Here is a 25,182-nt window from a genome sequence, read left to right on the forward strand (position 1 = left end):
AAAGAGGAAAACACTGCTGGGTGAGATTAGGCAATGTAATTAAAAGTGTCAAGACAAAGAGGAAATTGGATGTGTGGCTTACTCATAAGGAAGACACTCTCTGGGAGGCAGCGCGCACGTCTGACTGCTCGATATTTACAGCAAAGTGCTCATTTCATACGATTTGGCAAAGACAGAGCAGCGCCATGCCAAGTCAATCAGCGCAACAAATTTGAACACCAGGCTGAGCAAACACACTTTCAAGACGGGCCATTCGAGTGAGAGACAGAGAGAAGTAATGAGAGAGAGAGAGAGAGATGGAGAGATGAAGATGAAGAGATCGAGAAGGAAAGAGATAAATAGAAAGACAGAGGTAGAGACACACACACACACACACACACACACATGAGGGGGTAATATGAGTTAAATAGAAAGATAGAGGTAGAGACAAAATTAGAGAGAGAGAGAAAGAGAGAGAGAGATACAAATACAGAGATAGAGAAGGAGAGATAAATAGAGAGATAGAGGTAGAGAGACAGAGCGAGAGAAGAGGGGATAATGAAGTTAAATAGAAAGATAGAGGTAGATACAAAGTTAGAGAGAAAGAGAGATAGAGGTAATGAGAGAGAGAGGGAAAGAGAGAGAGAGAGAGAGAGAGGTAATGAGAGAGAGAGAGAATGAGAGCTGTGTGTTGGTCCTCCTCCCCTGTGAGAGTCTGGAGATTAATGCTGGCGTGACACAGCGGAGTAGAGCTGCTGACACAGGAGTCTGCCTTAATGAAAACACATTATCTGCCATCCGCTGCACCACACGCCTGCCACACACACACACACACATCCTGCTCTCCTCTCTATGCTCTGTTTGCAGAGGGGAGGGTCTCTCTCTCACAAACACACACAAACGAGTCTCACTGCAGAGCCCATCTGGACCATGTCCAGTAGGCAGGGTCATTATTGGGGGAGTCATGTGACTGTCTGTGCTGAGGCAGTATAGCAGAAAGTTAAACAGGAGAATATCTGTACTTCTGGATTGGGCTCATTTGTTTGTAGACAGGAGCCCGACAAAATAGCTACCGACGTTTTCTAAATATGCTCTATCTGTGGAGACGCTTGATTCAAATTGCTGCTGGCTCACAGAAGGAGAAAGCAGGATTCTGAGCAGCCCTGTGGTTCCATTCTGAACTTACCCCTGTGGGCTTCCATACAAATGTTTCACAATACTGAATCAAGTCAAGTCAAATGTATTTATATAGCACATTTCAAAGCAATAGCATTGCACCAAAGTGCTTTACATAAAATAATAATAATAATAATAATAATAATAATAATAATAATAATAATAATAGTAATCATACATACATACATACATACATACATACATACATACATACATACATACTGAGAGAAAGTGGAATAGAACATTATGTCCAATATTCCAATATGTGGTTTAATGTTCTGCATTTCTCATTAGTAGGTCACTTTGATACTAAAAGTATGATTCTATGTAATGACTGTATGATATCTGTACTATATCTGTGTGTGACTGTATTTAGAGATAAGCAGGAATATTATGACTTTGCAGTGTTTCACTGTTCTGCATGGCTGCGGATTTTTCAAGGGCCACCGGTATATAAAATTGGGTATCATCTGCGTAGCAGTGGTAACGAATATTGTATTGATTGAAAATGGAGCCCAGGGGAAGCATATATAAAGAAAATAATAGAGGCCCTAAAATAGAACCCTGGGGGACACCACACTCAATGGGAGCAGATGATGATGAAGCATTGCCTAAATGCACTGAAAAAGATCTATCAGTTAAGTAAGATCTGAACCAATTTAATACAGTGCCTTGCAGACCAACTTCAACAATCAATTTCAAAAAGAAAATTGAAGTAATCAATGTTCCTCCTGCCACTGTCATCTGAGTAGGCTGAACACAGGCTAAACACTACTGACACTTAAGACTACTGACTAAATACAGACTAAAAGTCTGCAGGAGGTCTCTTTTGAACCTCTTTTCCCAAACTTAATACTTAATACTAACATGAATGAGAGAATCGCCATAATATAGTCCCACTACAGATTGAACCAGTAGCTGTTCATTTTAACAAAGATTTCTGAGCAACACACCATGCAGAAATGAAACATGACAGCAAAGTGGGTGTGTTATATTAAGGTTGCTTACACTGAGTTACTAACTAATCTACAAAACTTACAACGTGCAAAAACAAATTCACATTAGAAAAAAGACAGAAAATGTGCTGCACACACTGTGACTGGAGAAGAGCCGAGGCCCACTGGACATTATGGGGTTGTCAGGTGGAGACTCCGGGGTCAAAGCGGAGGAATAACTGTGTGCCCTGGTCCTCCATGCAGTTCACACCTCATCCACCCAGACACACAGGTGATGAAGCCCTTGATCCGCAACACTTTCTCAAGATTGACTCGGCCACAAAGCCCCATGAGTCATCGGCCAAGCCGCCGGCGCAACGCGAGGAGGCTTCTCTCTCTCTCTCTCGGCGCGAGGCAAACATTTCCCAACTGCCAATCCGGGAGACAAACAAACAAACAACTTTCCTATCCCCCCTGTTATCTTCTAGAGCAGGGGAGGAGACGCCCAGAGAAAGACAAACACATGCACAGAGACGGCGAGGGAGGGAGAGAGGGTGAGAGAGAGTGAGAGAGAGAGAGAGGGAAGGAGGGAGAGAGAGAGGGGGAGAGAGAGATAAAGAGAGAGAGGAAGGAAGGAGGGAGACAGAGAGAGAGAGAGGGAAAAAGGGAGACAGAGAGAGAGAGGGAGGTATGGAGAAAGGGAATTAAAGAGGTAAAATGGGAGGAATGATAGCCGCTTGAGTGACAGGAAGACGCTGGGTGCATCTCGTTAGCAGGCGGCAGTGGGGGGAGTGTTTGTCGGTGATAAATCACGAGGTGGCTCCCGGTGAAGCGGGAAAAACAGTAACTCTAATGAATTATGTAGAGGAGACACACACACACACACACACACACACACACACACAGTCGGCTGCAGGTGGCCAGAGATATGCCAGTGGGAATAGCAAGAGAGTGAAACAGAGATGCCGAAGCCATTGCTGCGCTAATTGCTCAATAACACCTTTAGTCATTAGCCTGTATACCAGCTGCAAAAGGCTTGTCAGCCAAATTTCTATTTGCATTATTTAAAATATCTGGGGTTGTTCCGGCTCACGCGTCAGTAACTGCTGGGCTTTGCAGTGAAATAAAACAAAGGGAGGAACCTATGGAAACACTGTTTTGAGATCACAGAGACTTGTCTAAGCACCTTTAGGCAGCATTCTTTCAAAGAAGAAAGAATGAAAATGTTGAAAAAGGGAAAATAAAAACAGATTTGAAAATGCTTTCAGTTAAAAGTTGTGAATGTGCAAATTAACAAGATTAATTGTTTGGGTTGACTACATGAAATGTTTACGGTGAATCATTGAACTTTTTGTTGTTTTTGAGCATTAATATTATTCTGACTGAGTTTCCTCAATATCTTTAGATCCCTGCCAAGCTTGTGTTGATGTGCAATGTAATCTGCAAAGGCAAATACCATGTGCTCTGATGCTAGTAGGTTATCCTGATACTGTATTTCAGTAATGGCTACGAGTTTCTGAAAAAGCTCAGGAAAAAAGCCAGATGTTGCCTTGAGGCACTCCTGTTGTGGCTGTGATGTACAGTATATTGCCTTTCCAATGCCATTACCTCCAACAGAGTGTTTTTAAAGTAAAAAGGAGTAGATCATAATTTAGCTTGTCAATACAAAGATGAATTTGCTCTAAACTACCTTCTCAAAATCCACTAAAGGTGATTCGTATCGGTGTGCAACTGATACTGCCATATCGGTCTGTCCAATATCCTCTATTCTCCATTAACTTGTGTTACAATCAATGAAGTTCAATCCGGTTGCCTAAGTGTAACGGGTATGTGTGAGTGTGTGAGTGTGTGTGTGTGTGTATTACAGGTGACGCCCAATGGAGACACTTGCTGATGAATCGCTTCAATAATACTCTCGGGGGAACTGAGCAACCTCATCGACCAGCGCACCATGGAGCAATCACTTCTCTCCATTGTGTGGTTGCCAGCAGTGGAAAAAACAAGCCACCATGTCACACAGGTCGTGTTGACTTTTACGTGGGAAAGGTAATTAAATGTACACAGTAATAAGAGGACCAAGGCTGACACACTCAGGACCAGAGCAAAGAAGGAAAAAAAAAAAGCCGAAAATGTCAAAAACAAAACAAATCGACTCAGTGTTATTGAATTCTCAGAATAAGGCCAGTTGAAAGTCCAGTGCTCATTAAAATCCAGTCACATGGCAACAAAGAACAAAAGGAAGAGAAAGAATAACAAAACATGGACAGACTTTGATAGGAGAGCAAAAATGGACAGCGCATTGGTCATTGGATGACCATTTTGACCTTGGCCTGCTTACCTTTGGCTTCTTGCGTAGATTGGGTGAGAGCTTGAGGCTGTTGACATAGCCGTGGTCGTCCCCGACGATGATGATGGGATGCTCAGGGTTGAACTGGATGTGCGTCAGCTTGGTCTTTTTCTTGGCCACCACCGGCTGCTGGCAGATGGCCTCATATTTGTTGATGCTCAAGTCAAAAACGTGGACCTGTGACGAGGGGTCATAAGGTCACAGAGTTAAGAAGGGGAGAGAAGCAAGCGTTTAAGATTACACCAGCATGCTCCAGCACACAAATCACAAGACAAATACTGTACAGATCCCAAATTTGGAAAATGGAAACTTGATGTTACAATCCCCTGTCTACAACATCTATTCTTAAAACAACCATTTACTGCTATTTATATATTTACATATACTGCTATTTACATATTTGGTGACTGTTAACGTATGGTGCCTGGTGTTTAGTGTTAGACTTCTCTCACAAAGGCTGTTCCTATCATCTCCATCAGTTAAACATGAGCATCCTGTACTATCTACCAAAAGGAGGGCTTTTGAACTGTAGTACTCTATGAAGAGGTATGAAGATACTAAATCATATCTGTTCATTCTAACAATGGAATAACTCGGAGGGTGTGTGGGCTGTACTGGAGTGTGTGGGCACACTGAGGTCAGCCAAAGTGTTGGTTCCCCCTGTGTGTGTGTGCTTGAGCGGAGAATGTAGGAGTGGAACCTTGACCATCTGGTTAGAAACAAAGTGTGTGAATATTTGGATACGTGTGCACTGTACGCATATGTGCAAGAATATTGATTTGCATTTGTGCTTTCCATTGAGTGTGTATGTGTGTGTGTGTGTGTGTGTGTGTACTGTGTGTGTGGGAGCAGCAGCATATGCCTAGCTTGGCCTGTGTTTATGCAGATGTGAGCGTGCTTCCTCATGGAGTTTGGTCATTGCCTTGTGCTCGGTCAGAAGTCCACAAATGCAGTGGGGTGACGGCGCTGACGTGGGAAGCTTCGATGAGCAAAAGCAGGGACGTGATCCTGACGTGGGGACATTTGTAAAGAGCGGAATAACAAGGCCGAACATCTACAAGCCTCTCCAGGTGACCTTCACGGCCAGAGAGCACACAGTCATAGCTGAGTCAGAGATGGTGTCGGTGCATTTATCAAGTCCATTAGAGCAGCTCAGTGTTACTCAGAATGTTAACCCAATCACACGGGGGGCCACACACACGCACGCACACACACACACACAAACACACGCACACACACACACACACACACACACACACACACACACACACACACACACACACACACACACATGCAGACACACAGACACACACGTGCGACACACACACAACACTTAAAGAAGAGGTTAGGCAATCCTGCACTTCTAAAACGATAGATGACGATCTGAAACTCTATTACAGGGAAATTCTCTTGAGGAAGAGCTGGCCCCATTCCCTACGATGGCTCTTCCCAACTCTTTTACGCCAGGGAGGACAACTGAAGAGATCATTCCCATAACTCATTCCAACCGTGGGCAGATAAAAAGCTGGGTTATCACACACCATTAAAACTTTAAAAGTGCAGGATTATCTCTCTTCGTAAGAAGTCTAACGGGGACTCGGAACGGAGATGGGATTTAGCTTCTGCGCTCAAGACAGCGCAAGTTAGCATGTTGTGTCCTCCACCCCCATTCGACAGCACAACAGGTCATGGAGTCCTCGCAAACAGAGGCTTGGGGCGATGGAGAGAGGAGAGAGTGGATGGAGATGAGAGAGAGCGAGAGAGAGAGAGAGAAAGAGCGAGAGAAGGATGCAGTGGGTGAGCAAGCGAATGGATGAAAGAATGTAATTTCATCCTCCACTTCATCCTGAGGGACAAACAACAGATCAGTCTGAAAGACGGGGAATGGGAGAGAAAAAGAGAGAGAGAGAGAGAGATAGAGAGAGAGAGAAATGTGTGGGTGAAGGAGCTGCATGAGTCTCCAGTTTGTCATCAATGTTGTTATTCATGACTGTGTGTGTGTGTGTGTGTGTGTCTGTGTCTGTGTGTGTTTGTGCATGTTTGGGAGGGAAAGCAAAAGCCTGCAGTCGTTCTTCACTTAATTGCAAAAATCAGATCAGATTGGCTGCTCATTATTAATGAGCATAAAGGTTAACGTAAAGGTCGGGTCGCTGGTTAGTCACATCTAACATCTCAAGCTGGCCTTATTATCAGCCTAGCTCTCAGCAAAGAAATGAGGGTATTATCAAGACGCATTAATCATACCATCTGCAACACACAACACACACACACACACACACACACACACACACACACACACACACACACACACAAATACATAATAGGCACATACAAACTTGTGAAAGCACTGAGTGAATAGAAAGTTGCAGATGCTTGTAGGGCAACGTGCTAGCGTTCCAGGTTCAATTAACAGGAAGTTCACCGAGCTGTTTGCAAATTCATGTCATACTTTCCAAGACTTATATAGGAGCAGTGACCTGATATTAAGCTCGTAGACAAGGTCTGTTTTACACTTACACTTAAAGCATTTGACTTAAGGAAGATATAGAACTGCTCTATGCTGCGGGACCAGCCAAAGTGTCTGCAGGGGAAGAGAGGTGGTGTCGGTATTCAAAATAGGCGTCCCCCTGTGCACAGGCAGGAGTCCCGCCTGGACAGTGTCCAGCTTTCCTCTTTGCAGGCCTCCTGGCGCCCACAACTCATCCTCTCGCTCATCAGCCGTCTGTCACCGATCCCAGACACCACCGACACCTCCCTCTGTGCGACAGCAGAAGGACAGACCAGACTCTTCTCTCTCTCTCCCCCCTCCTTTGCCTGTCTCTGGGCAAAGAAGATGATAATGCTTTGGAGAAGAAGAAGAAGCATTCAGAGGAGGAAGAAGATGAAGATGAAGAGGAGGATGAGGAGGAAGAAGAAGAAGAAGAAGAAGAAGAAGAAGAAGGAGGAGGGAGGAGGGAGGAAGAAGAAGAAGAAGAAGAAGAAGAAGAAGAAGAAGAAAGAGGGGAGGAGGAGAGGAAGAAGAAGAAGAAGAAGAAGAAGAAGGAGGAGGAGAGGAGGAGAGGTAGTGGAAAAGACGGGAGCCGGGGCTAAATGAGACGTGAGGTTGGCAGAATGAGGGCCGACGTCTCTCAGATCTGGCTGACAGGCCGTGGGATTGAGCGTGAGCAGGGCGGGGCATGCGGGGGGCACGGTGCAGGTGTGTCATCATGATGGGCACGCGGGCCTGAAGAGAGATCGGGGGATGGGCTAGAGACATTCAGTTGAGTGATGATCTGTGGGAAAAAACTCACCTGGCTAGGAGAGCAATTTCACAGGAGGTTATTTTTGCCGTTTTTTTTCCTTTCTTTCTTCTTCTTCTTCACTCACTATTTGGGCCCGGCCGTGGCCCGACTGGCTGAGGCACCTGCACCGAACGCGGGCGACCCGGGTTCGATTCCCGCCCGTGGTCCTTTCCGGATCCCACCCCGACTCTCTCTCCCATTCACTTCCTGTCATTCTCCACTGTCCTGTCTGATTAAAGGCATAAAAAGCCCAAAAAATATACTTTCTCGCTATTTGGCGATAAGGATTATCTATAATCTAGCACAGAGGAATCAATCCTAGGAAAGAGAGAACTTGCTGAGGCACTCTACAAACCAATACTCTGCCTTTAAAACGGTGTGGTGAATCATTTATATTCAGACAACATCTGGGTGTGTTGGCGTTGTCTTGTTCTAGTAGGCGCTCCCCAATACTCGACGGGAGTGCCAGTGCAAGCAGTTTGGCATTTTGCTGAAATGCTGCAGATTCTCCTCAACACGGCGTCAGGCCGTAGGCAGCTGAGACCTCCATAATGAACCTTTCAGATGGAGGAAACCCTTAGAGGCAACCCACCGGCAACAGAAAATAGAGAATCAAATCGCAGTCCCGGAGATCATTTATGAAGGGAATCAATTCTGAGAGGGAAAAACCAAGACAATCAGGGATTGGTCATTTCCTTGTATTTGTGTGTGTGTGTGTGTGTATGTGTGTGCGTGCGTACGTGTGTGTTAGTGTGTGTGTGTGTGTGTGTTAGTGTGTGTGTGTGTGCGTGTGTGTGTGAACAGAGAAATGGAGAGACAGACAGAGGGACAAATGAAAAAGGAAGGGATACTAAGAGAGAGTTTTGTGCGTGAGTGTGTGTGTGAATGAGTGTGTTATTACATGTTATTCCACTGCTTGGTTGAATTTCTCATTGTCCTACGTAATTTAGAACGACCATTAGATATAGACAATAGATGCGTTATTTGCACACCTATGAAGTAGATCCATTTTTTGGGCCGTATCACACTTGTATATTAATTCGCCGAACTCGTTGTGAAGTTTAAATGAACCGTCACGTTGCATCCGAGCTGTAAAATGCAGACGTTCAGAACATGGCAACATTATAGCATACAGTATGACGGAGGTGGCTTTTAGCTAGATGGATGACAGCAGTAAAATAAGTAAAATAGCGATGTTTCAAAGCTAAAGTTAATCAGAATCTTGGGATACGCCCGCTTGACAACGGGAGAGATAGATCTAACAACTGGCCTTTGGCCGTAGCAACCATCCATTTAGAACTAGTAACGGCAGTTTGTCCTGCAAGTTGAGAAATTAGTTGATATGTGTCGGAAGAAATTAGTTTTGCGAGACAGAGACTGAGTTTGCTGCTGATATTCTGGGGATAGGCTACAACATACCCAATGTACGACTTTAGCCTTTCAATATATTTGCTGCATTGGATCAGTTATTCTAGAACAGGCAAGGGCTTCTTCTAGCCTCACGTCAGCAGCGCTGCATCACCCATACCTGTATAGCCTACATTAAAACAACCAGCGCTAGGTCGAAGTACTCCCAGTGCTATTGCACCACACATTGTAGCTCTCCTGTTTATTCGCTTGGAAAATTGACACGTTTCATGTTGTGTGACCGTAGACATTTTTATCAACTACTCATGCAACTGTATTTAAGTCGGGAAAACGTGGATGTTTTTGATTACTTCTACGTCTGGCTACATCTGATGCCGCTAGCATAGCAACATGCTAACACAGTCGCGCCACGCACCAGAGCGTTTGAGTGCACGTACCGACACGGGAGAGGTATGACTCAACTTGTGAAAGTTAAGGTAAGAACATATATTACTACTGACATTGGGTGGCGTGTTCCTTTCACACAACTGTACTGAGACAGCGCAATTTTTATGGACTCCACGGTGGTCTGTTCACAGAAATTAATGCACTCCGCTTCGCGTCGGGGCCGTTTTACAACCGTGCATTAATTTCTGTGAACAGACCACCGTGTCGTCCATTATCCCTTACTTGGCGTCCACTCTGTGTGCATGTGTGCATGTTTAAGCCCTGCTGAATGTGCCTCTATGTATACGTCCCCATGTCTCCATATCTGAGAGTGACTGTACTAGTGCATGTTTGTGCATGGACAGGTGGCTGCTGGCATAAATGTGCTTCTCAGTCTACGCTCTATGCTGGCAATTATGCCTTATCCAGCAAATAATACCCCAATCAGTGTCCCAAGCAACAGTCCTGTGTCTTTGATGAGGCCACTGACTGTGCCACTGTGATCTGTCTAGATGCTGGCCTGCTGTGGCTGGAGGGATGTGTGTGTGTTTAAAGTACAGCTGGCGAGGGTGATTAAGACGCCTGATAACGACGTGTTTGAAAGTTATTATCTCCACTCTACTTGAGAAGAAAGGACAGCTTTCATGTTCTGAGCAGTGCATTTTGAACAGTCTTAATACACGAGTGGTGCAGAGAAAGTGTGGGGGGTGGGGGGGGGGGGGCAGCAGGAGGGCTCGGATTGGTCACTTACCCTCCCGTCGGTGGTGACGGCGGCGAACACCGTGGAGGAGTACGGAGACCAGGCCACGTCCCCCACCGCAGAGTTAAGGTCAAAGGTGAACATGGGTGTGCTGTGGGGACAGAAAATAATATGCTGTGACAAGATCCAGGTCATAGACAAATGATAACCAATAAAATCACTCATGTCTGAACCTGAAACTGACCATTTGGATGTAAAGATTAAACAAGATGTGCTCTGACCACCACTGTGTCCACAAAAGGCCATGTCATCATACATCCTCTCAGAAGGCATTAATGAGGCCTATTACAGTGGTGCAGATGGACCTCACCACACTGTGCAGCTGTGAACAGCACAGAGTCAAGAGACCCTGCTGCTGCTGCTGTGGCAGACAAGGACTAGACGGAGCCCTTTGCCTTCCATATTCAAGGCAGATCGAAACCGATGGTGTTAAAGAAGGAGGAAGACCAGCAAAGCAATTCATGCAGTTATGTGGCTGTGCACATGCCCAAGTGGAAATGGGCTGTTTAACAAGAAGATTCTGGCAATCAGTCGATTCGTTAATTAAAAAAAAAACATTCTCAGAGGATGAGCTAAATGCCAAGCAACGTGCACGATTTCTAAACTTTAACTCCTCGGTCTTTCAACTTTTTCACATTTCAGATGATATCTAATTGATCTACGAATGCATAAAAATAAATTGTTTTTTTTAAAAAAAAGAGAAAATATCTTCGGTTTGATAACAATCTGTCTCAGATTAAACTTTAATTAAGTTAGGGGAGAGCTGTTGGAAGGATTGAGCCATTAAGCTGGTGTTCAAACAAACACCCCTGTCTAAATCAAACACTGTTTCATCATTCTGGATGTGATAAAAATGCTAATGAGACTCACTTGTGACATTAGACAATGAGAGTCCTTCACTTGAACGATGCAGGTATTTTAGTGCACAGCCCATTAACTTCTGTAGAAACTGTATGTGCATGCTAATATCAATGTGTGGATCAGAGGCTAACGCATACGCGTATGAAACATCTATCAGCTCAAATAACTGTGAGGATGAGGCAATAATTGCACAATGGCACTGTAATTATATGGAGAACATTAAGTGCTTCACAACACAATATGTTTCCATAACAACTATGCGATACATGGGTATGAAATGTGAAACACATGAAACATTCAGATAGATAGATAGATAGATAGATACTTTATTGATCCTCAAGGGGAAATTCAAGGGTCTCAGTAGCATACAGACATAACACACAACATGCACTTACAGCAGAAATGGTAAACATAAGTATAAGTATAAACATATAACTAAACTCCACTGTACAATAAAGACAGTAGAAGATAAGACAGATAAGAAAACTAACAAAACTAAATACTAAATACACTATATAAGTTAAATTAAGAAAGTCCAATGTGCTTGAGGGTGATCAAGCATAAGACACTTGTAGTGACAGGGCCAGGACTGGTGAGGTGCTAAAGGGAGTGAGTGTCATGGTGAAGGTGCAAACAGTAGTCCAACCATAGTCCTTAGTTATGTGTGCCTGGCAAGGTGCTCAAGAGAGTGAGTGTCATGGTGAAGGTGCAAAATGTAGTCCAACATTAGTCCAACAGTGCAACAGTGCAAGAGTAAGGTCTAGAGACCAGCATAAATAATATAGACAAATAGGAGAGTAAAGTGTAATGTAGACAAGGTAAAATAAAAAACTATTTCAGTGCAAGAACAGGTTGAGGTAATAGTATAATAGGTATAGCCATTCATTCATTCAGTATTGTATCAGAAGCCTGACCGCAGCCATTGATCATGTGTGCTAATATAGCATGAAAAACAGTGTAGCAGTAAAATAGTAGTGAAAACATTAGGCTGTGTACAATAGTAAAACAGTAGTAAAACAGTAGTAAGCAGTAGTGGGCAGTCAGTACTCAAAAAACATGGACATGGAGAGGGTGGAGAGGCAGACAGACTAAGCAGAGAAGTCTATCTCTCCTCTTCCCTTTAGTGAGGCATTGAACAGTTCAATGGCCCTAGGAACAAATGACTTCCTCAGCCTTTCAGTTGTGCATGGCAGTGGCGAAGTCTCCAGCTGATCAAGCTCTTTTGGTTTTGATAGTGCTGTAGAGCAGATGACATTCATTGTCCAAGATGTTGATCAGTTTGTTCAGGGTCCTTTTGTCTGATATTGAAGTGATGCACTCCAGTTCAGCTCCCACTACAGAGCCAGCTTTCCTTACCAGCCTGTCAAGTCGCCCAGCATCCTTCTTCTTTGTGCTTCCTCCCCAGCATACCACTGCATAGAAGAGGACGCTGGCCACAACAGACTGATAGAACATCCTGAGGAGCTTGCTGCACACATTGAAGGACCGCAGCCTCCTCAGGAAGTACAGCCTGCTCTGTCCTTTCTTGTAGAGTGCATCAGTGTTGGCTGACCAGTCCAGTTTATTGTCAGGTGGAGACCCAGATACTTGTAGGTGCTTACCACCTCCCACATTGACCCCATCAATGGAGACTGGTAGCAGAGCGGGCTTAGACCTTGAGGAAATACACCACCATCTCCTTGGTCTTTGAAGTGTTTAGTTGAAGGTGATTGAGTTTGCACCACTGCACAAAGTCCTCCACCAGGCTCCTGTACTCTTCCTCTTGCTCGTCCCTGATACACCCCACAATTGCAGTATCATCAGAAAACTTCTGCATGTGTTGTAGCAGAAGTCAGATGTGTACAGGGTGAACAGGACTGGAGAGAGCACAGTTCCCTGTGGCTCGGTGCTGCTGATCAAAGTGTCAGAGAGGCAGTTCTTCAGTCTGACGAACTGTGGTCGCCTTCGGTCAGGTAATCTTTAATCCAGGTTACCAGGTGGCGTCCACACCCATCTGCAAACTTGTCTCCCAGTCTGAGGGGTTGGATGGTCTTAAAAGCACTTGAGAAATCAAAGAACATGATTCTCACAGCACTTTTCCCCTTGTCTAGGTGAGAATGTGTCCTGTGTAGAAGATAAGTGATGGCCGTCCCGCCCACTTTCTCCTGGTATGCAAACTGTAAAGGGTCTAGTGCATGGCATACCTGGGGTCTGAGCATACCTAAGACCAGCGCTCCATTGTTTTCATCACATGTGATGTTAGGCGACAGGCCTGAAGTCATTAAGCTTCGCTGGGGTGTGGTTTCTTGGGAGCGGGGGTGAGTCATGATGTCTTCCACAGTGTTGGAACTTGTCCGAGACGTAGACTCCAGTTGAAGATGTGCTTCAGAGGCTCCCCCATTCATGTAACATTCATGTAACACTGCTGTCTTCTATCTGAAACTCACAGTATTCACTAGTCGCACTGCAGTGCTATGAATGCCCACGACTTTCCCACTCAGTTTAGTCCTTGGAATGGGGGGAGCAGATGCAGCAGATTCTGTTATCTGCTGGGTGAGGTGGGTGGGAGAGAGAGAATGAGAGAGAGAGGCAGAACAGAGAAGACTCCAGCTGAGGCCTACACACCACAGCCTGAGCCTCAGACATACACTGTTCCGTCTGTTCCCTCCGTGGTGAAAGGGAACCCTTGTTACCGCCCCAGCATACGGACGAGGGGGAACAAAGTCAAGCAGAATCCAACAGGGCAGGGAAAGCAAAAAGCTAAGGATAAAACCTGTGAGAAAAAAAAAGAACAAACTGGAGAGAGTGAATATGAGAAGAGAGCAAGAAAGCGGGGGCTCCAATGGGGGCTTCCCGGCGTGCAAAGTGGGGCGTTAATCAGACAGGTGAACAGACAGATGGAGCGCCCGCGTGCCTCTTCCTCATTACCACCGCCACACACACATACAGCACCTTCTGCCCCTGACCACCGCCACACACACATACAGCACCTTCTGCCCCTGACCACCGCCACACACACATACAGCACCTCCTGCCCCTCCTGCCCCTGACCACCACCACACACATTATTACAGCACCTTCCGCTCCACGACCGCCACACACACCGGCACCTTCGCCCCCATACAGCACCTCCTGCCCCTCTGCCCCCTGACCACCACACACACATACCAGCACCTTCTGACCATACCACACGCACATGCGGCTTGCCCCCCTCTGCCCCCTGATACCCACACACACACACATAGCATTCTCCTTGCCCCTCCTGCCCCTGACGCACATGCAGCACCTTCTGCCCCTTGACCGCCGCCACACACATACAGCACCTTCTGCCCCTTGCTCCTCCTGCCCACATACAGCACCTCCTGCCCCTGACCACCGCCTCGACCGCCGCTCCCCTCTGCCGTTTCCGCACTAATGGCCAGCTCCGCTCTCCCCGACACATGGTGCCGAGCCAAGTCTCTCCCTCTCTCTCTCTCTCTCTCTCTCCCCCTCCTGAGCCTTTTTTGGGTCTGGGGGGGTTACATCCAGAATTCAGAAAATCTCTCTCATTAAAGCCTGCCGTGTCAAAGGCTTGTGTACACACACACTCTAAAGCCGTTCATTAGTCAGCTTAATAAGCTCTTTTCATTTACACGCCGCACCCGGTCTCGTCCAGGGAGCTTCGGCAGAGAGGTGCGATCATGACGCAGATTAGCCTTTTAAAAAGGCACAAAACAGAAAACAAAGGCAAACAAAAGAGAAGAGAATGTAACAGGGGCCAAGGACTTCTGCAGGTTCAGATGAGTTTATGTGACTCTATCTGAGGACAGACACAGACATCTTTAGCAGGGCAAACATGACTCAGTCGCACTGCATTGCTCTCCCCCATTCTCATTTTGCTCAGGCATAGCCATTAGCGGGATTCACATAGGTCTGTGACCCACTTTCATTATTTTAATTATGACTCTCTCTCTCTTTTTTATTCAGGACACTTTGTTTACTCGGCGCAGTCAGGGCCTTTTAATTGTTAGCCTAGCGGTTGACCCTAAAGCAATAACCCAACAGTAGGTCACTTTCAGCCACACTGACGGGTATCAAAGTCAAAGTCAAAGTCTGCTTTATTGTCAATTTCTTCACATGTCAAGACATACAAAGAGATCGAAAATGGACGTATGGACGTAGCCGAGCCCGCTAAATTCTGTGGTCGGTTGAACGCATAAAGCACCCAAAGGCCACGGCTCCGTTCTCCACTCCACCAGCAGAGTGACTCACTCCTCTGCTTGATTAGCGGACCTCTGATTTATGGAACACTGCTACTGGCCGTAGAGACTTATGGCCTTAAGAAGTGTGTCAGTCAAGTAGCCCCCAGGTTTGCTCTCTCTCTCTCTCTCTCTCTCTCTCTCTCTCTCTCTCTTTCTCTCTCTCTCTCTCTCTCTCTCTTTCTCGCTCTCTCTTTCTCCTAACCCAACTCTGGTTCCACTGCCAGGTCCTGGCTCCTGACTTCAACCGTAAAACCCCATCCATCAGGCTGGAGCAAGACAGTGTACTAGTTGGCCAGCCACTAAATAACATCAGGGGTTAAAGATCCGAAGGGAGGAAAAGCTCCTGCAAAGCATCAGTTCTGCATCTGTCTTTACCAAGACTCCACTGACACACAGAAGAGGACAACAGCTGTTCTCTGTGAACAGCGGAGTGAATGTGACATCAGAGCATAATCAAATCTGTCAACATATTTGGATACGGGAAAAATTGATACATAATGAGCATTTTATCTGATCTAACGTTTGATGGCAAATTCTAATATTGTTACTTTGCTTTAATCTTATTTGGCAGCCATCTTGCATTTACAACAAAATCTTAACACAACTAAGCATTGCCAACACCTAGTCTCTGTTTCCGGCAGTTACAAAGTTACGAAACAAAGAATAATTGATTGGCTGTCACACTAGCTGCAAGAACCATGTCCAGAACAATATCTAGCCTATCTTCAATAAGTGACGTTTCAAGGACCTTTGGAAGTAAAACATAATTGATTTTCCAACCTTAACACAAAACTCCTTTATGCCTTGTTAAACTACCATTTAAATAATTGTCTAATAGACGTCTCAGTCTGAGATACATTGCAAATGAGCAGACAATTAAGCAAACGGCGTGATAAATCTCCATGTGACAAAATGTAGAATGGCGTGTTCTTAAAGGGCACCTGTCTGTAGAGATGTTACGGAAGGCACTTATTTTGACCATTTAAACCATTCTTAGGCTGTCCATTTCTCACTGCAAGCTTATGGTTTTTAATGGTAGTCAATACATGTCATGCATTTCTTGTATTTAGGTGTACTGTTCTTTACCAACGTATTTGCACCATATACAAAATCCCCAAATTGAAGTGCTACTATTTAGCTTTGAACATTATAATAAATAATTTTTAAACACTGATGCTTTTCTGATAAGGGAAACCACTCTACCTTCTACTTCAAAACAGAATACACCTCCACTCATTTCAACAGAAAACTGAACAGAATATCCACCATCAGGATGACACACAGGGTGGCATCTATGTGCTCCCATAGCTTGGTATGGCATTAGAGCCCCCTGCTGGCAGGCTGAGGCGCTGCACAATAAAATCTCGATGAGGGTAGCAGACGTATTGTGTAGCATCGCCAATCAAGCAAAGCATAAGGGGCTGTCAGAGAGACTGAATAATTACAGAGAGCCAATCATGGGTATTTCCCTTTTTAAAACATTTACAGTGACCCCGAGTGACAGGATAATTACACGTGCCACAATGACTGTGGAAGAACTATAAAGTAATTCCACCCAGAAGAGGGAAATGCAAAGCATTTTCACATGTGTGCTTTAGCTTCAGGGACACATGCGGTTAGTGTCTGTTACACAATGTCCACACACACCATCATGATTCCCACACTTTCAACCATAATGGAAACATCTGTCAGTATCTATACTACATCTGCATGCATGGAATCATATGTCTGTGTGCACACCTTCATGAGCTTTTTAAGTGCACAAAGGTTGAGTGAATATGTTCAGTTCGGTTCCAAAACGCTATATCCTCCATTTTAATGCATTTTCATAAATGTAATTTTTTTGTTTTCCAAGTAATTTCAGTGGAAATGTATAGTTATTTGATTTATAGCGTTTTGGAACCAAACTCTTCATATGCATTCAGATATGTAGCTATTTATCTAATGTGTGTGTGTGTGTGTGTGTGTATGTGTATGTGTGTGCATACTCAATGGTGTGGTCCCAGATCTTGACGGTCCAGTCAGAGCTGCAGGAGATGAAAACTTTGGGGTGGAAGTGGTTCCACTTGACCGCATCCACTGCCATGTTGTGGGCATCATACGTCTGGAGGAACTGGCTGGAGTATGCTTTGGAGCACTGAGAGAGAGAGAGAGAGAGAGAGAGAGAGAGAACACACACACACACACACACACACACACACACACACACACACACACACACACAAACACACGTCATATCCAATCATTGAGCCATAAAATACTTTTTAAAGGAGACCTGTCTGTCTCAGGAAGGCTGTCAGGAAGGCTGCTGTGGTAAAAGCTTCCTGTGTACATAGGCTATTGATTTGAGAGAAAAGTCTCGATAACAAAACGCCTTAAAAGATGCATCCAGTGAAATCAGCATTTTGCTCATAAAACATTCAAACAACGTGTTAAGCAACCCAAGTTACACTTCTGCAACAAAAAGGATCCTTAAAGGGCATACAAAATGCTCACTGAGCTAATTACTCCTGGTGGTGCACCTGCAAACAATGAAACAATTTATTCAGCTCTGAAGTGCAGCAGAGCGTTGAGGCTTTTTACAGTGCTTAATCAAGCGTTCACAATTCCAAGCTCTCACTCATCAGGCCTAGGATGTTTCAAAGGCTTCATGGGTAGTAAACAACCCATAATGCATTCCAAATGAATATGCTCTGTTTTGCTCTGATTTCCACATGACAGTGAAATGACTTAATATACAGTGCAGGTTTCTGGCTTTCCATAGACTGCCCTTATCTGTCAAAAGCATCCTGTGAAAAAGGGTAACAGATTCTCATGGTTTATATCTATTTTCAAAATGACTGGAAGTGAGGCCTAGTCCACACGTACCAAAGCAATCTTTTTTTCCTCCGTCTTCCCTGGAACCGTATCAAGAATATTTGCGTCCAAACGGATCCATCTCAACACGACTCAACACGTTACTTCATACCCCAGGCCTATAGGTGGCACTGTGTCTTTACAGAAATTCACCAAAACTTGCGCTTTAAAAATAGACAGAATAGACTACGGAGAAATGGCTAGTGCAGGGAAACCAGAATTGTTTGTGTGGACTGTTACTGTCTATGTGGACTGATGGTGAACTGTCAACTGTAGTCAACTGTAAAACTAATAAACTTTATTTTACGGTTTGTGAAGGGTGCAGTCCCGTCCTTTATTTGGCTAACACAGGTAGGCCTACTAATCACCTTTACTTTCTTTGGTTGTAGGATAGTCCGTGATTGACATTAGTTTTGGCTATCACCGCAATTAGGCTACTAAACGCAAGGCTTACCCAAGTTCTAGGCTATTCTGTCGCCACATTTATAATATTGCTATAAAACCTTCGTTAGTAACAGAATACTTTTGCCTGCATCATATAGTGCATTCGCATTCAGTGTGCTACCATAAACTTAGCGTGAGTTCTAAGTGTCTTTGTATGCTTAAATCTGCTTATTTCCTTTCGACTGTGAATGCATGTATATATGTTGTAAGACATGTAAAATAAATGAATGACACTGGCACTACGCACAAATTAATGTAGCCTAAACTTACACGCACTTTCCTAATAACTTAAGTTTCTCAGCGTCACTGACAGTACAATGCATAAAAAACACGGGAAAAACAGTGTTCAGTCCACCAAGTCATAAGCTATCGGTAGCTGCGCAGCATCAGTTGTGATATTTATCTTAACAGAGTGTAATCGTAGGTAATGTCATGTATAAAAACTAGTATTGTTAGGCAGTACTATATAAGTGCAAGTCCAGGGCAGCTGAGGTGTGGCGATGACATCATCGATCACGCCAAGCAGGATGTCGCGGTTTTAAGCTGTCTAAACGAACTCAAGCAGACTCACGGTTTCAGATTTCTCCACTCTGGGACCAGGTTTCAGAAAAGTCGCGGTTTCGGGCAGTGCGTTTACAGGATTCGTTTGGACGCTCGGCCAAGACGAAGCAAAACCTCTGCGTTTAACCTAAAAAGCGTCTCCGTGTGGACAGGCTCTAGGCCTGGGACCAGGTTTCAGAAAAGTGCGGTTTCGGGCAGTGCGTTTACAGGATTCGTTTGGACGCTCGGCCAAGACGAAGCAAAACCTCTGCGTTTAAGCTAAAAAGCGTCTCCGTGTGGACAGGCCCTGAAAGTGAGCTTGCCGGCCGTCCAGCAGTCTGAGTGGTCAGCACAGCCCAGTTGATAAAGTAGCCCCTACAAAGCCCTCTTCGCCCAGACTGACATTTTGGCAGGAGCTAAAACATGGAGGCGACTATCCTGGGAGACAGACAGGTCCCCTGAAGTGTGACTGCAGACGTGCGCATGTCTCCCTGGCTTATCCAGAGCCCTGTCAGTCTGCCGCCAAGCGCCCGCAGGCACAGGCAGCCCGGGAGGAAATTGGAGGATAAATCTACTGTGGGATGCCTTAAATGACCTGTCATGGCACTCTTGGACTGGTTCAGGGAGAGTGACTAGGTGTGTGTGTGTGTGTGTGTGTGTGTGTGTGTGTGTGTGTGTGTGTGTGTGTGTGTGTGTGTGTGTGAGGCTGACTCTCATTGTGTTTGGCAACTGTCCAGTAACTTTCAATATAAATGTGTGTGTCTGTGAGGCAGGGAGACATATTGAGCAAGTAGTCATCCCCAAATCTCTTGGTCTGAAACCTTTTGGAGGAGAGTCTAGCGCTCCCGGATAATGTTGGCCCCATGGATGTCTCCTGAGTGCGAAGACTATTAACTTCTCACTGAATCAAGCCATGTGTATGTGGCATTTAGGTTTTATTGTGGTCACACATTGCCAAGGGGTTATTTAACTACTACTATTGTTTAGGAAACTTTTTCCATTAGACAATTGACCTTAAATTCACTATGACTTTTTCTGAAAAAAAAGTTAAATAAGTATTCTCCCATAAAAAAATTTCAATCCATTTCATTTTTCTGGCCCGAATGACACTGGAAGAGCATCTTTGTATCAGCAGTAGTCCAGACTTCAGGAAGGTATCACCGGATCTCACAGACCTAACCAGTCTAAGATCTAGACAAGACTTTTTTCAGCCCAATGGACGTTAAATTAATGTTAATGTAGCCTGATGCAGATGAATATGAACAAGATTAATAATATCAGAAGAATAATATATTACTAATAAGGCAGAATGTCCTGAAAATAAAAGCCACGTAAAGCAATTAAGTTTGACAAAGACTACAAACAAAACACAGAACACAATGGATCAAAATATGAAAATTATTATAAAATTAAATAAAAAAACAAAATGCCAGACGGAGTGGCGTGACTCACCTGCGTATCTGTAACCTAGCAACTGACCTGTTTGTGAACCTGTGCAGATGTGTGTACACAGTACATGTGTACTATGAATATGTATTTATTTGTTTATGAGTTTGCAGGTTGGTAAGAGACTGTGTGTACCTGCTCATACTCGGGTTTCTACCCACATATGTCTACAACACACATAACTGGCTGTGATGCATTGGCCTGCCTGCCTGCTTTCTATGGGCTATTCATCTTTTGCCACTGCCTGCCTGAGTCATCACACTTAGACCCATACACATGTGTGTGTGTGTGTGTGTGTGTGTGTGTTTGTATGATGAAATAAGAGTGGGAGCTTTTAGTTCTACTAAACAAAGTGCTTTCTTGCATCCCCAAGGACTAAAGCTACTCTGCTGCTAGTTACAGAAAACAGATGAAACAGTGGTTTCAGAAGACAGAAAGGGAAACACACACAAACACACATACACACACACACAAAAACACAGACACAGACACAGACACACACACAGGGTGGTGAGTACTGCTCACCAGAAAAAGGAAAATAAAGGTGAAGCCACCTTTGTAGTAGTTCTGCTCTGGCCACCTTTGTAGTAGTTCTGCTCTGGCCACCTTTGTAGTAGTTCTGCTCTGGCCACCTTTGTAGTAGTTCTGCTCTGGCCACCTTTATAGTAGTTCTGCTCTGGCCACCTTTGTAGTAGTTCTGCTCTGGCCACCTTTGTAGTAGTTCTGCTCTGGCCACCTTTGTAGTAGTTCTGCTCTGGCCACCTTTATAGTAGTTCTGCTCTGGCCACCTACCTTTGTAGTAGTTCTGCTCTGGCCACCTTTGTAGTAGTTCTGCTCTGGCCACCTTTGTAGTAGTTACGTTCTCTGAATGCTTACAGAAGATCAGCAGGATGCCTTGTGCTTACCATAGACTGTATACAGTATATAGTCTATGGTGCTTACAAATAGTTATTGCTCACCTTGTGGATCTTTCCTTCTTCTGTGCCAACCAGGAACAGGTAGTCAATCTGCTTATGGAAGTCAAATGATGTGCCACAAGCTACAGGACACATAAAAAAAAACATGCGTACAAATAAACAAACAAATAGATAAATAAATAAATAAACACAGACTGAATGGAAAGATAGAGGTAGGTCTACTTCATTCCTGTCGCAATCAGCAAGCCTCTAATCAGAGTATCGCTAAAAGCATAATAATTGCCCCAAATCTATTTATAACCACATTGTGAATATTACAGGAAAACAGAGTTTCCCTCGCTTCAGCAATATGTCTCTGGCGCACGGCCAACCCCATCTGTAACATACGGATCGGACGACAGAAATGCCAGTGCTGCCAGCTGGACGCCCAGCATCCGCGGCCGTCAGCCCTGTCTCCAAACAGCGGTCACTCAGCACCACTGCAGACAACCCCAGACTGGATCTCCTCCTCCTCCTCCTTCTCTCCCTGTCTACAAGTGCTCCTTCTCCCCCTTCCTCATCCCTTTCATCGGCCCACGAATGGAGATTAATCTCCGGACCTGACCTGAAAGAGCCTCTTAATAGGAGAGAGGTTCCAATAAAAGTGCAGCTGAGGTGCTGGAGGAGTGATAATCCCTCGGCGAGGAGGGGGGCGGATATTACTGCCTGACCGATGTTGTCAGTGAGGGAGATGGGCGACATGAGGGCAATTCACACGGCCATGTTAAGATCAGCTAATATCTAATAACGCACATGACTGAGTGAGCTTGCCAAAGCATTACAGTCCTGATTTGAAACAGCTATATGCGCTTTTGCAATATTAAAAGCTATATTTGCTTTTGCAATGAAAGTCTGTGGCTGGATTTCCATCCAACTTGTTGGCATATTTCAAGTGCGTTTATGAGAATTTGGTTAAAAGAAATGGACATTCTCTTCATCAAGAGAGGAATTGTGAACAGCTGTGGGTTAAAAACTTTAATTTAATGTGAGCAAACCCATTTCCATCAAGCTTAGTCACATTACACCCTATGTGACTCAGCACTTCATCCACCCCCCTCTAGCAAATTAATTTCTTACTTGACGTATAAGAAATGCTTTTTTTTTTAAAATCTACTCCAATTTTAATGGTCCGAATTCACATGAAACCCAACATGTTTTGTGTGTGTGTGTGTGTGTGTGTGTTCTGTGCATCTGTGTGTGTGTGTGTGTGTGTGTGTGTGTGTGTGTGTGTGTGTGTGTGTGTGTGTGCGTGTGTGGGTGTGTGTGTGTGAGAGACTGTGTGCTCACACAGTTGTCTTACCCATGGTTGGCAGCTGCATGCCTTCTGTCCCATCTGACGGCGGACCCTCTAAGGACAGCTTAATGATGTCTGTATACACCAACTCATTCTGTAGTCACAATCAACACACACAAACACACACACACACACACACACACACACACACAGATGCACAGAACACAGACTGCTTAGTAGATAGATAGATAGATAGATAGATAGATAGATAGATACTTTATTGATCCCCAAGGGGAAATAGTAGCCAGTGCATACAAAAGAAAGCACACGATCAAAGCACAAGTTGTTCGCTCACCTTGACCAGGGTCCAGGACACCACTCTGCCATCTGACGACACAGAGAAGAAGTTGTGATTGTGGTCCATGTCATCGTTCTGCCAGCGCACCTATTACACAACCAGAGCACCCAGTACATTACTACAAGCCCAAAAGCACAGAAGCTTCCCAACACTGCACTTTTCATGCTTTGCCAAGATGGTGGCTCTTTCTTGGTCCATAGAAGAACCCGTTCTCTCCACAGAATACGTCCGGGAAAATAAATCTTGTTCAAGAACATTGAAGGAACCATTGCCACGAAACACTGAACTTGAACTCCTTAAATTCATTAAATCCTTAAATTCAGTCTGGAGACTGTAGGTCAGTTTGATCTCAACCAAAACACCTGAGACAAAATGTCCAAGGGCACATGTCTTGTTTTTCTTTTTTTCCCTTTAAATATGGATGACTTTGTTTTGCACTGCCATTCTTTTAATCAGGAGCTTTTTCTAGTGGCTTCATGACTTCAAACTAGGTAACTAAGCACCACGGCAGCCTTTTATGTTCTGATCAAAGTCAAAGAGCAATGTTTAATCTTGATACTGGTGATGGGACAAGACATTAACTAGAGCCATCTGGATGACAAACAGATACACGGAAATATATTCACGGACACACTTGCACACAAACACAAAGAGACACACGCACACACAATGCACCAGCCTGGTCAGATGATGTGTCTGTTGGATGTGATTGTGACACACACACACACACACACACACACACACACAAACACACACCTGCCAGACAGGGTCTGTGTGTTTGCCGGACTTAGCCGTGCTCTTGTAGATGGGCTGGCTGCTCTCCTCCTTCAGGCTGTAGACGCCCACGCAGCCATCGTAGAAGCCCACGGCCACCAGGTAGGAGATGTGTGGGTGGATGTCCAGGCACATGATGCCGGACGTGGTGAGGTAGATGTTCTCCGGGTAGGTGGGGTTCTTCAGGGAGTAGAACAGCAGCATGCCTCGGCCCTGTTTAGTAAAGTCATCTGCCAGAGAGACGGAGAGAGAGACAGAGTGAGAGAGAGAGACAGAGAGGGAGAGAAGCCCCTCTCATGAGGATAATGTTTCCTTTCTGCCTTGATCAGCTCATTTTACCACAAAGTGGCAACAATCAAAACCTTGAATAGGAAAATGGCCACCACAAACACATCTTTATCATGTAATTTATTAGGGGAGTGGTTTAGTGTAACTTACACGACCCAAGGCCCACAGCAAACAGATCTCTGTAGTTTTCATTCCTGAAGGATGACAATTATACATTAATACATTGAATGATCTTGTCCAATTTTAAGCAGCAATTTATCTAAGCTGGCCACTTGTAAGACTTCCACCTTAAACAAGTTAACATATATTATTCTTATAAGCGTACATCTGAATGGACATGGCCCTTTCACACATGTACTCAATGTGATTTGATTTGTAATTACGTAGACTAACCAGCAGAGGGCGGTAACAGCAAGTCTCTTGGCTTTGTCGTACTGGAACTTCCACAGCGGCAGCAGGGTGCCTTCCTGGTCCCGGAACTCGTCCGAGGCGTCCTCAAAGTACTTGAAGTCTGGACAAACACACACACACAAACAGGAGATGGAAAGCACTGACTCATTCACTCAAGTCCGCAAGGCAGTGACACATAAGGACAAATGATTCAGATCAACCAATCAAATGAATCAGCAGTGGCCGAGGGAGAGAAACAGAAAAGTGGACGTACCCTGGGCGATGTCGTCAAATGTGTTCTGGTTGACCATGCGCTCCACGATCTTTGCGGCCTTTGACACTTTACTGATGTCATCACTCTGTCATTGGCGAGAGAATAAAACGTGGCTATTACCCAGCTAGACAGACCATTACGCTGGCCTACGTCAGAGCCTCTTAGTCTTTGTTTTCTGAGAATTCTGACTTACTTTGTCACAGTGGTTTGTGATCATGTAGGGGTAGCTCAAATTATTATCTTAGTCTAATGGTTATGCTATCACTTCA

The 25,182-nt window shown here is 44.8% G+C and overlaps 1 protein-coding gene across 1 annotated transcript in view; it reads right to left on the bottom strand.

Annotated features, from left to right (window-relative positions):
• dnai1.2 (dynein, axonemal, intermediate chain 1, paralog 2) overlaps positions 1-25,182 on the bottom strand; it is a 34,252-nt gene that overhangs the window by 5,020 nt on the left and 4,050 nt on the right. The window contains exons 9-18 of the mRNA XM_048258365.1: positions 24,914-24,998; positions 24,643-24,760; positions 24,400-24,443; positions 23,944-24,191; positions 23,185-23,274; positions 22,896-22,983; positions 21,599-21,678; positions 17,342-17,490; positions 10,264-10,363; positions 4,429-4,614 (exon numbers count right to left, since the gene is read on the bottom strand). Coding sequence (XP_048114322.1) covers positions 4,429-4,614; positions 10,264-10,363; positions 17,342-17,490; positions 21,599-21,678; positions 22,896-22,983; positions 23,185-23,274; positions 23,944-24,191; positions 24,400-24,443; positions 24,643-24,760; positions 24,914-24,998 — 1,188 coding nt within the window. The remainder of the gene's footprint in view (positions 1-4,428; positions 4,615-10,263; positions 10,364-17,341; positions 17,491-21,598; positions 21,679-22,895; positions 22,984-23,184; positions 23,275-23,943; positions 24,192-24,399; positions 24,444-24,642; positions 24,761-24,913; positions 24,999-25,182) is intronic.

This window comes from Alosa alosa, chromosome 12 (assembly GCF_017589495.1).
Source record: "Alosa alosa isolate M-15738 ecotype Scorff River chromosome 12, AALO_Geno_1.1, whole genome shotgun sequence".
Classification (NCBI taxonomy): domain Eukaryota; kingdom Metazoa; phylum Chordata; class Actinopteri; order Clupeiformes; family Clupeidae; genus Alosa; species Alosa alosa.